Source organism: Salminus brasiliensis, chromosome 17 (assembly GCF_030463535.1).
Source record: "Salminus brasiliensis chromosome 17, fSalBra1.hap2, whole genome shotgun sequence".
Classification (NCBI taxonomy): Eukaryota; Metazoa; Chordata; class Actinopteri; order Characiformes; family Bryconidae; genus Salminus; species Salminus brasiliensis.
The window spans coordinates 25,679,607-25,692,215 of NC_132894.1; the positions used below are offsets into that span (position 1 = coordinate 25,679,607).

Below are 12,609 nucleotides of genomic sequence, written 5' to 3' on the forward strand. Positions count from 1 at the left end.
CAATACATTATCTCCACTTTTTAATTTAGGTGATGTTGTGAAGATGAGGCATGTCTGAGGCAGCGTAGTTCTGGTGTGGTCCTGCTTGGCATCATCTCAGTGTGGGAGGCAAAGCTGGAGAAAGTGTAAGACTGGTGATTTCATTCCATTATAAGTAGTCCTAGTAGTTTATGAACATTTGATATTTGTCAGCTGTTATGGCTTATTTTAAAGAATGTGGCGTTTCTACAAGATCACAGTAATCCAGTTTACAGTAATCACAGTTAACCAAGGATTTTAGGTTAGGATTATAGTTATGATTTATGATCTACATAAAGGGTCCATAATAAGGAAAATTGAAAATTGAAAAATGTTTCAGCTCTGTAATCCAGTAAACCAGCTCTGAGTGCTAGTAATAAGGCACATTACAAGGTAGCCAATCAGAACAGAGCTTATTTACATACACCGATCAGACAGGACATTAATACCACCTCCTGGTTTCACCATTCATTGTCTATTATATCAGTTCCACTGGCCATATATAAGCTCGTTGTAGTTCCATAATTACAGGCTGTAGTCCATGCTTTGTTAGCCTCTTTTCTTCAGTGGTCAGGACCCCACAGGACCTCCACAGAGCAGGTATTATTTGGGTGGTGGATCATACTCAGCACTGCAGTGGCACTGATGTGGTGGTGTGTTAGTGTGTGCTGCTCTGGTCCAGTCACTGTCCATTAGATACTCCTACCTAGTTGGTAATCCCCTAGCCCTTCATCAGTGGTCAAAGGATGCTGACCACAGGACACTGTTGGCTGGATAGCTCTGGTTGGTGGACTATTCTCAGTCCAGCAGTGATACTAATGTGTTTAAACACTCCAGCAGCACTGCTGTCTGTTCTACTCGTACCATCACGCCATCATGCGCAGAAACAAGGATGTGATGTTTTTTTAGCTTGATCTGTGTTTATCAGTCTTTAAAGCACAGAAACAAAAAAGTTGTTCTTACTTGGCATTTAAAATCTCACCAGCATAGAAAAATATTGCCACCTTTAAGAAACCTCATGAAACTCCATTAATGTATTGTTTATATTAGGAGTTTTTTTTAGTAGTACACATGTGGACAGCGGTATCAACAGTTGTCCTCCATTTCTCCTTTGCGAAAGCAAATTGGAAAATGTTAACTTGTGCTTATCTCCAACGTTGCTTATCTTTAACGTGGCTTTTACATTCACTCTGCCCTCACAACTTTCTTAGAGGGGATGGCAATGACCATGGCATTCACAGGCAGTCTTGCTTTGAGTGTCTCCAGAATTAGGCCCACACACAGAATTTACTTTTCTAGGATGCAAGCAAGCAAGCTGTGCTGTACTACAACTCGAGTAAAGTCTTCTCAAAGTTTGTGACCTTAATTAAATCCGTCCAAAAAAAACTGTGGATCGTAGCATTTGCTGGACTCTTATGGCTGGCTAAGGGTAAATCTGCAATCTTTGTCCAAGACTATAAAGACCACAAGACATGACAGAACTATAGACTAAAGGAATTCAACATGGCAGACTTGGATGATTTATGTGGAGCAATGTTTATTGAAACAGATTACAGATTAACGAGGACACAATCCTCTGAGAGCGTTTAAGAAGAGTCGTGTTGTAGAAACGCTGCATAATCCCCTTAAACATATTTCACAGGATTATTGAGCCTGGCAACAAAGCACTGTGTGTACAGGAGTCAGGAGAGACAGGAGACGAGTGATAGAGGACACAGGAAATAAAGATAACCACAGCGATTCCAGGTGAATCCTCCCTTTAGGCAAAGTGACCCAAGTTTGCCTCAAAGCTTTATGAGACAGTTTTCTTCTGGGAGAGATTAATCTTGTCACCCAGACTCAATGCCATACCCTATGGGGAATGAAAATATGGAAAAATTAGTCATAAAGCAGGCTGATCTAAGTCAATCTCTGGGATAGATAAAGAGGCAATGTATGTAAGAATTTGTTCTTACATTGTACCAAACAAAAACATGAAACATTCTCTAGCACGAAGAACCAAATTTAACTAGAACTGTTTTACTGAAATGACCTCACATTTTTTCCATAATCATTCATACAGAGCTTGGATATACTCTCTAACTACAATTACAAAATAGTCCGGCTAACTTTGGCCCGGATCACATAGTCTAAGATCTTGGTTAAACTATGATAATCAAACCATGGAGTTTACATGAGAACAGCTTAGTCTGAGTGTCAGTCCTAGTCAGCCGAATATCAAACCAATGACACTCATGTACAGTCATTGCCAGTGGCTTACCTGGCTCTTGGCCCGGATGCGAATGTGACCGTTGACTGGGGCATCTGGACCCAGATGGATGGGTTTCTCAATGCTGACATTGGCCAGGGCATCCTCCCCAAAAATAGAGCGGGCATACAAATTGGCAGCCATGAAGCCACAGATGCCAGAGAGCGCCTGGTTTTTGAACACAATCCGAAACAAAAGGTATGAGTGAGTATGTGAGTATGCACCTCAATAAACACCATGTGTCTGAGCATGGATAGAGAAAAACTAAGAAGCTAGACAGCTACAGCATTACCTTCTCAGGAGTCAAGCACTTCATGTTGGTGGAGCTAAGAATATGCTGAAGATACTCATTCAGATCTGTGATGTTGGTATTAACTGTAACCTTTAGGAAAAAAGAAAGGAACAAAGTAAGTCTCATCCAAAGGGACACTACAATCATACTCAAATCCCACTCCAGGAGGATGCAGTCTTTTTTCTTGCCTTGTTTTCCCACTCAAATTCCGCCCACATCTGCCTGAACTCGGCATCTGTACAGGAGGCAGGCTGAATGTAGTCCATGATGTCGATGTGTATGTCACTAAGGACCACACAGTTCCTGTCGCTGGCTGCTCCTGACACATCGTACACTGCCAACCACAACATTATATAAGCATCAAAGGACAGATTGAATAATGCAAGCATTCATTAACAACAATAATACTAATAATAAAATGTCGACTAATATCTAGGAACACATACCAATATTCCCAAAAATAATGCCATTCTCTGTGGAAGCCACTTTGACATTGGCTTTGATGTTGGCAAAGTCATGTGGAGCCAGAGTGAGAGGAGATGGTTTCTCCACCAGTTTAAGGTCACCTACACAAATAAACATTATGACAGTTTAGTTTAGTAAAACCCATTCCATGACAATGAGAAGATCTTTGTTTTAAGAACAAAACATATACCCAGTGTGGCCAGTTCCAAAGTGCAGTTCTGTAGGGTGTCACTGGTTTGGTTGACTACCAGCACATCCAGGACTATGTCGTACTGGTTGACATGAACGTAGGCCTCGGCATAGACTGGGTCTGAGAAACCAGTCAGCTGTGTAACCTGCAGAAAAACCCGCCAGAACAGGCAAAATACTGACATTAACAGCAATGGTGGTGCAGCATAACAAAATCTCAGTTAATTGAAGTACTCTGAGAAAAGCATGTATTATTGCTTTAAATCTTATTTATGTATTTTAACTTAAAAAATTTTAATTCTCTTTCAAATTCCTATTTATTGGTTATCAAAACCAGATTTACACCTGCTTCAACAAGCCTGTGTTAAAACCCAAAACATCATGTTTGACCTACCAACAGGCTAATCTAAGTGAACAATGCTCTAAGGTAACAAGCTCTAAGAAACATGCTCTAAGGTAAAAAGCTAAAAGTGCAAGTATTCTCTACTATGTAGAGTGAAATGTGTCCTCTGCATTTGACCCATCTTTGGTAGTGAACACACACACACACACACACACACACACACACTAGTGAACTAGGGGCAGTGAGCACACACACACACACAGAGCAGTGGGCAGCCAACTACGCCACCCGGGGAGCAGAGAGGGTGAAGGGCCTTGCTCAAGGGCCCAACAGTGGCAACCTGCTGAGCCCGGGTATCGAACCCACAGCACTGTCATCAATAACCCGGAGCTCTAACTGCTGAGCCACCACTGCCCCAATAACGTTTATTTAGTAAGAACTGTTAACTGAAATTACCTCTAATTTTTTCCCCTAATCATTCATACTCAGCATGCATATACTCTCATATATACCAGCACACGTGGGTCTCAGATTTACATCTGCTTCAACAGGCCCGAATCTACTCATTAGCTAACAGCCAGCAAGTGTTAGAACAAGGAAACACAAAACAGAATGTTTGGCATATCAGAAGTCAATCCCTGCTGGAATATCTGTACCATATGTTTTGTTTTTTTTCCTAAAGGACTCAAATCACCTGCCAAACCATTTCAATCCACTTTTACTGAAACACTGTCTGACAAATCAGCGCCATCTGCTGGCCAAACACCAGACACTAGACATCCTTGCATTTCATCGTGCTGAGAGTTCAAACTGCAGAACACCTTGCTCTCGTACCTTGTTGAGTTTGGAGGCAAGCGGGTCAGCTGCCTCCTTCCTTTGTGTGTTGCCCATGGCAGCCAACAGGCTGAGCTGGAACTGGTCTTCTTTAGAGGTCATCTCATTCTTTGCAGTCAGCTGCATAAAGGAGATGGGGTCGTCTGCTTGCACTGTGACATTACGCTTCTCTGATTCTTTCTGTGAAGCAAAATCAGGAAAAAACTTTAGAACAAGCAACAGCAGAAAATATATTTCCCAACTAAAAGTAGAGATGAGCAATATGATGATATTTATTGTTATTGTGATGAAAAAAACAAAAAACAGTAGGTTGGACGGAAATGTCATGATATCAGAAATCTGGTAGCCACCAGTGGCATGAGGCCTTTCTTTGTATTTAAAGCAAACAATACTGTACTATAAAACTCACTTAACCTGTTGCGGCATAGCAAGCCAACAGTGGTACCTAGCCTGGACATTGAACACACACAAGTAAACTTGGTGATTAGAACAAGAACACTGATCTGGTTTAGTATGTCCAGCATTAGCTTACAATCTTTAAAAACCCACCATTGGTGCTACACATAGCATGTCAACACCCTACTAGTGTAAATACAAATGCTGTTTACGTAGCATTTTGTTAACATAAACAAGCTAATGTTTGCCTTTCTAAATGCAATTCAGAAACGAACACATTTCAGGTGAGCAACAATTGAAACTCATCAGCTTGGGTTTTGTGTACAGAGCTGGATGTCTGTCTTTCGGATGCCATCCTCCGACTCAAACTCAAAATATCTACATATGCGTGTTTAGGATTTTTATTCTGTCACAGCAGAGGGGGGGGGGGGGGGGTGTCTGCTAAATGCCATTTATGGCATTTAGCAGACACTCTTATCCAGAGCGACTTACAAAAGTGCTTCGTTATTTACTCAGGAAAAACCTCAGCTAGTTTGAATAGACTAAAAAATTTAGTTTAGACACTACTAAACACAAGTCAATATGGAGACCATAGTACTCTACTATTCGCCCAAGTACTCTCGAAAGAGGAGGGTCTTCAGTCTGCGTTTGAAGACAGCGAGTGCCTCTGCTGTTCAGACACCCAGGGGAAGCTCGTTCCACCACTTCGGTGCCAGGACCGGAAAAAGCCTGGACGCTTGTCTTCCACGGATTTTAAGGGATGGCGGGTCAAGCCTAGCCGTACTTGAAGCTTGAAGGGCTCTTGGTGCAGATCAGCTTTTGACCATTGCCACTTGGCACTGAAGTGTTCGTTCTGGTGGCATGCCCAATTGTGGAGATCTTTAACATTTGTAGAACACTGACCAAATGCATGCATCATTACAAAAACAGCATAATTAGTCCCGGTTCACAGGATTTCATGCAATGCAGTCTTTAAAATGTTCAATAAAAAAAATTGTTTTTTCTCAGATGCTTGTCGTTTCTGTAAATTTATTCAAATATTGTGATATAATATTTATTTAATATCGCTCAGCCTCAACCTTAATGTATTCCTAGATAAAGCACATCATTACAGGTGACATTACCACAAATTAAGAGGGAAAAAAAGAGATAAATTCCATTTGGGTAAAACTGTTAGCATCTTTACCTTCTGAGACAGCTTCTCTTCCTCCAGGCGTACGGTGAGCATGTGGGACAGAGACTTGCGGCACTCCTTGTTAAAGATGTCGTTCATGAGGGGTGAGCACTCAGACAACACTTTGAGACACAGCGAGATGCGATCCACGTCATCATCTGTGATTGGCTTCTTTGGCAAGGAAGACTTGCCCAAATGGAGCACCGTGGCCATGATTAACATAGCTTCTGCCACAAACGACTGAAGAGGAGATAAAAAAAACTGCATTAGAACATGGACAACCTACTGCAATCTTAGAAGACAAATCATGAGTCACAAAGATCTCTTACATTTTGCTTCTTTTTGTCTTGAACGATGGCTATGTAGCGCAGGGCTACTTTAGTGAGTGTGGTAGCAAGTGATGCAGCAACATAAAAGTCTCCATCCATGAGGAAGCCCCTCAGTGGAGGTCTGCAGGACAAAGAAAGTAGTCAGATAATACAGAGGGTTAACACCATCTCTCGCAATTAAATATTAGTCATAGTTGAGAAGAGAAAGAGTATTTCAGGAAGCTGTACCTGTCCTCTTCTTTCTTGGAGGGTCTGGAAGAGCTAAGGGCGCTCTGAGTGACGTAAGTGCCCATCTCAGTGACCAACTTCTGGGCTGGTGCTGCACTAACTTCTTCCTCTGGCTTCACCTCGCCAGCCTCCTTCTTTATCTCATTCTCCACAATGGGAATCTAGACACAAGAATGCTCAACTGAATTCTTTGCTGATGTGCAGATATGAGCAACAGAACAGTCATCAATACCAACTATACTTATATACCAACATACTTAAAGATTGCCTTAAATGCAGATTATCATTTCTATGTAGGTTGCTGAATTGTTAATCAAATCAAATAAATTTTTCCCCAAATTTGATGTGTCCTGTACCCACCCACTAGCTAGGTCTCGTCCCATCACACACGATGCAACCAAGCTACGATGATAAAAGCAAATTCAGTGCTTTTTTAAATACTGTTTTAAGACCTTAACAAACAAAGGCATATGGTGTCATTGACGCAAAATATCCAAAGCTATGAGCATACAAACAGCACCCCCTTGTGGACAAACTTGCTGTGAGTAAGTAAGCAAGGAAAGAAAAGCAAAGACCTGCATCTTTTAAAGTTTTTTTCAGAGTTTGACTGTCAGTACTGCCATCCTCTTGCCTTTATGGTCAGTTTCTGATCATTTGCAATGCAATGACTCTTTTCATCCTGGCCTTTAGGCATTAGGCATTTAGACTATAGACTATAGACCTGATCCTAAGCACTTTATTTCTAAGTACCAATATTGAATCTGATTCGGACATTTACATTTTCAATCATAATACAGCTGCATAGTTTAGTTAGGATGTGCTCAGCTGCCAATTGATTAATCTTTTTACTCTTGCATTATCTAATATGGACTGATGGACTAATATGGACTGATATCACTACAGTTTAACTTGTTTACACAGCTTTTTGATAAATTCCTGACATAAATAAATTAAGATTCTGACATGTATTTATGGAGAAGAGATTAGGGAGATTTCTGGTATTTACAGAGAAGAGATTGGTGAAACTTCTTGGCTGAGTGTCTTCATCTGGGTGCCAAACCATTCCTCTAAAGGCTTTTTAAAGGATCTGTTAGAACCCTGCTATCACCATACTAATTAAAATTAATGTGGAATCTCAGTATGTTCTGCCCTTAATGGTATAAATACTGAGATATTATGTTCTTGCTGGATTTTCAGACCCAGACATACTCAGAAACTGTTTTTTATTATTACATGGGAGAACACAATATTTTGTGATAGACTGCAAACTCTCTAAACTCATTATATATACCCTGACCTAAATAGCATACCTCTCCAAGTGATCGTCGCACTTCTGTCATGACACTCTGAATGTCATCTTTGGTGCTGCAGTATTCTCCAAGAATCCACAAAGCTCCTCTGTAAATTCTAGGGCAAAAAAAAAAAAGACAGTGCATTTAATAATAAATGCAAATCCAGTAGGTTACATGATAATCTGTACATACATGCACATGCTACTGGTAATAACATAATAATAGAAATTGATATAATAAAAAATATGTTATATATGCTCTCTCAACAGATAGCAATATTTATTCACTATGGCAAGACTTACTTGACGGTCTTGATGGCATGGAAGACCTCTAGCATTTTCTCAATGATGAGAGGCCTGAGGTTGTCAAACCGCTGTATGGCCTCCCGCACAAATTCCAGCACATCAGCTGCAGCTGCTTCATTCGTGTCACTCAGGAACTCCATCAGCTGAAGTCACGCAAACACACACCACAAACCATTTCAATTAACTTTTACTCAGAATCAGCAGTAAATGCAAAAGGAAGATGCAGTAGATCAGTCAAAACATGTTTGGTGTTCAATTAGTAACTAATGTTGCTACAGGACTAGTCAGTAGTCGTCCAAATCATTTTCCGCCAACACACTTATATACGAATCTCAACCAACTTAAACAGCATGTGACGTTTTGTTTCATTTTATAGTACAGAATAAGTACACAACAATGTCCTAAAACACATCGACAGCATCTCAAAGAGCTGGATGTAGTTTGAATGGGATGGCAAATGTGTGAGCAAGTATTTATAGTTCTACTATATGATTATAGTACCAGTGTAGTAACTACTGACCTCTAATGTCCGTTGTAAAAAAGTGCTTTACAAATAATTATGAATTGATATTAGATTTGAAGAAGAAGCAAACTCTGTCCAAAACATATGTAAAAAAAAAAAAAAAAAAAAAAAAAAAAAGTCTGATCTACGAGTAGAGTCGGGCCGAAAATTATTTTTGTGCTGAATCATTCACTCAGTGCAGGCAAGATATATATGCCTGAATATGCCTGTAACCCCTACACTACTTGACTGCATCAATCTGGAATAGTCATATAAGCAGCTGAAACCTTAACATTAAGTATTACCACTTTAATCATGTATAACTAAGTAGAAACAGTTACAGCAACAACAGTACAGTAGGCACAAACTCACCACTGGGATGACATTGCCAGCCATGTCAGGGAAGCGCACACTGCAGGAGTGGAGAGTGCGTACCAGCAGCTGTCTGTATTTGTCTGTGTCCTCATGCTCTGTCACATTATTGGTCTTGATCACTTCCTTCTTCAGCACGATAACCAACTGCCAAAAAGTGGAGGTTCATAATGCTTAAATGATGAGTAGCTAGAGTCATTTACTTTGACGTATTTTATTTTGTAGAATTTTGTGTGAATATTGGTATGCAACTCGCTATTAAACTACTTAAAAAGAACAACTATATAGGGTCAGGATTGCATGTTCTACTGACTGCCACAGTTCCACTGTCCTGAAAAATAAACCCTCCAACACTAAAAGGCTAAAAGATGCAATCTCAGCAACATAGCACACAATGACTAACCTCCTCCACGTTTCGAGATGATACCAAGTCCAGAGCCAGCTGCAGCGTCTTCTTACGGACCTCGAGGTCAGGAGTGGTCAGAACTCTCAGGATATCCATTACCAGATCCTAAGGTTCAAGCACAGCAGTTAGCCATGTCCATGTTTCATACGCCCTGTCCCCAATACATGTTCAAATATAGGGGACTATCTTTACCTGCAGAACACGCTCATGGGTGGGGTGTTCCTTCAGCTCAATCAGCCTGTCCAGGACAATGAGCTTCACATTATTATCGCTCTCTTTAATGATCAGATCAATGTAACACTGAGCAGCAGCCTGAAAACATAGATACAGGGACAGTTTGAGACTTTGGGAGTCAACTTATTGAATGATCATTGTATATGAAAGGGAAAAGAACACAGTACCTTAATGGCAGTGGGTGCACTAGAGAGGGTAACCAGTGTGCCTGCTGCCTCATACTTTACAGCTGGGCTGGAGGACTGCAGCAAGTTGTAGATGCACCTGATGAAACGTGCTCTCTCAGAGGGGTTTGCATGGCATACCTACACAATTTGAATGGCAGGATAGAAAACAATTAGGAATATGCTCCAAAATGAGAGGGGAAAAACGGTTACAGATTATGCCAACTGAACATCAGTTTAAAGATGATTAACACAACTCACCTTATAGATTAATTCAACAATAACAAGCTGCAGAATGTCTCCAAAAGTATGCACTTGATCGATACAGGTGCTTAAGTAATCAAGGGCTCTATCCTGGAAATAGGCAAAAATCAACAAAACCAGATTTTAGGACTTTATTTTGCATTCAAAACTAAGTACTAAATGTTGTTACTTCTGGGTGTATTGCTATGTACCTGGTCAGCATGGATCAGCATCATAAAAGCATTTCTCTTGCAGCTTGCATCTTTTTCATTTACAAGAAAATCATGGATCAACTCCGGGGCATCTGGGATCAAATTCTCAAAGTTTCTGAATAAAGAGAGAGGAGGGGATCAGTGGCAGGAAGCAAAATGAACCAAATGCACTGCAAATGTTGTAATTAATGCTGCTGACTATTCCAATGTGCAGCAGTATCAATGCAAACAGAATTAAACTTTAAATGTGTGTTTTTTGTGCACCATATGTACATGAACAACACTGACAATAGCATGTTCCTATACAGAGAATGCAATTACTGCTTTTAAAAACAAAAGGGAACACAAGATAAATATTGTGTATTGTGTAAATATTGTTTACTCCAACCCCTACAATTATATTAAACTAAACATTTATTTATATCTATAGTATTTGACAACTGTTCTTATCCATAGTAACTTATAATTTGTTCATGTTGCACAGGTATAACACCTGAATTCCTGGCCAGGTGGGTAATCGAACCCCAGTCTATTATGTGAAGAGCTGCAGTGTTACCCAGTATGCAGTGCTAACTAGTCATTTAATCATTTATACTGTGAATGAAACTGCCAAGCATTGCACTCATAACCCAAACTCATTTTGTGCACCAACCTGTAGATAGTATAGATGGCAAGAACAGCGTTACGGCGCACATAGCTGTGGCGATGTTCCAGGCAGGCGCGGATGGCTGGCATCAGTGGCTCCAGCAGTTCAGACTCCTTCAACTTGCACAGGAAGCGCAGCGTGGAACCACGGATGAACTCATTGGGATGCTGCAGGTCCTGAAAAAGGCAAATGAATAGTACTCTCAGAGCTCTTGTTGCTACCAAAACATCAAACCCTAAAAGATGTGCTGCAATGCTTTGATGCTATTAACTGACGGTTACCTTCCTGTAGGCATCACAGACCAAGATCATCTCCTGCAGCAGTTTGCCATCAGGTGTTGTTTTGGGAACAATCTCCCAAAAGACCAAGAGCAACTTTTTGATGGTGTGGTCTTGAAGAGGGAGCACAAATCGGATGATAGTCATCAAGAGACCTGGCAGCTTTTCACCATTCAGGATCATGATGATGACCTTCTTCAAAGCCTCTGTCTTGGCTTTTATCTCCCCCTTTTCTGTTTTTGGCACATAACAAAAAACAGCAGTTAAACTCCACTGATGATCTTTAAAACTATATATAACTGAAGGCTATTCATGTAAAATTCCACCACTGTAACAAAGGCTGGAACACAGAGCTCTTGATTACCTAAATCAGCTTTAAGGCTGACTTCTGATGGGGGTTCTGAGTCGTTGGGTACATTGATCAGGGTATAACACACATTCTCCGCTGCTGTCATGGTGCCAGGCAGATCCTGTTCCCTTCCGGAGACACCAGGCAGTGTTTATGGTAATTTCCTATCAGAAGGGTTGACAAACCATTAGAGTACACAAATCGTGCGAGTGATGACATTATGCAGAGGTGTTCAAACGGAAGTTTTAAACCCATTATACGTGTAATATATTACCGTAGCGGACTGCATTATCGACCCTGACATATCTTAACACAGTTTAACATCGCCAGTTACTTTTGGTGCTGTTGACCTGCAGTAAGCTGGATAAAACGGGTTTGGGGGATTTGTTGAATCAGTTAGATGAGTTAGCCGACAAGTAGCTAATTGACAGTACCAGCTAGCTAGTTAGCTAAAGTTAGCTCTAGTTTGGTTGGCTAGCGTTAATGCAGTGAATTCGAGAAACATAAACAGTACTAAAATTCTCAATCAATATCATTCAGTTTTTTATATTGTTTTATATTATCATCTGAAGGGAATACACGCATTGCGGTAGCTATTTGTTTCTAACTTAGCTAGCTAGCATTAGCCTAGCCGCCTGATGCCTACGTGGATACCGAACGTTAATTACGTCGACTAAGTCAACGAGCAAGACACCGCCTGCGCAAGATATAAAATAACAACCACCTCTGCGACCGCTTAAAAGTGAACGGTTAAGGCTGTAAAGAGGTGTTTAGTACCTTTATGGCGAGTCTGTGCTCTCCTCCGCTCTCCCCTTTTTCTTCTCTGAGTCTGATGCGGTTCAGGATCTGAATGACGTGGAAGCTCAGGGACTCGGCCACATCAATACTACAGGCAGCGAGAAGGGACATACGCGTGTGTTTAGCCGGGCGGAGCGAAAGAGGCTGAGTCCACAACCGCACACTGCCTTAGCGAACAGCATGGCGAGATAGTGAACCAGCATTGAAAGTGCATCCATTACAGTAGTATGCGTTGTATAGTAATGTGTCGTTTTACATGCAGCCAGAATCTTTTGGACAGAAAATGCTTTGC

The 12,609-nt window shown here is 40.9% G+C and overlaps 1 protein-coding gene across 1 annotated transcript; it reads right to left on the reverse strand.

The window, feature by feature from the left end:
* Positions 1-1,535: 1,535 nt before the first annotated feature.
* Positions 1,536-12,375, reverse strand: copb1 (COPI coat complex subunit beta 1). Its single transcript, XM_072660605.1, has 22 exons — positions 12,297-12,375; positions 11,535-11,683; positions 11,174-11,403; positions 10,899-11,068; positions 10,247-10,361; positions 10,053-10,145; positions 9,795-9,932; positions 9,586-9,705; positions 9,391-9,498; positions 8,988-9,134; positions 8,111-8,256; positions 7,827-7,923; positions 6,517-6,677; positions 6,289-6,409; positions 5,972-6,199; positions 4,390-4,569; positions 3,214-3,358; positions 3,005-3,124; positions 2,747-2,892; positions 2,559-2,648; positions 2,279-2,434; positions 1,536-1,870 (listed from the first exon to the last, which is right to left on the reverse strand). Exons 2-22 carry the CDS (start codon positions 11,623-11,625, stop codon positions 1,811-1,813), a joined length of 2,862 nt encoding a protein of 953 aa, XP_072516706.1. The 5' UTR covers positions 11,626-11,683; positions 12,297-12,375; the 3' UTR covers positions 1,536-1,810.
* Positions 12,376-12,609: the final 234 nt, after the last annotated feature.

What these genes read in the sequence shown, in the direction of transcription:
- copb1 (XM_072660605.1), bottom strand. Translation starts at nt 11,625, where the DNA reads ATGACAGCAGCGGAGAATGTGTGTTATACCCTGATCAATGTACCCAAC. An exon ending in CAGCCTTAAAGCTGATTTAG is followed by an intron (nt 11,404 to 11,534) that starts GTAATCAAGAGC and finishes TGCCAAAAACAG; the next exon opens with AAAAGGGGGAGATAAAAGCC. An exon ending in AGTGCTTGACTCCTGAGAAG is followed by an intron (nt 2,435 to 2,558) that starts GTAATGCTGTAG and finishes TTCAAAAACCAG; the next exon opens with GCGCTCTCTGGCATCTGTGG.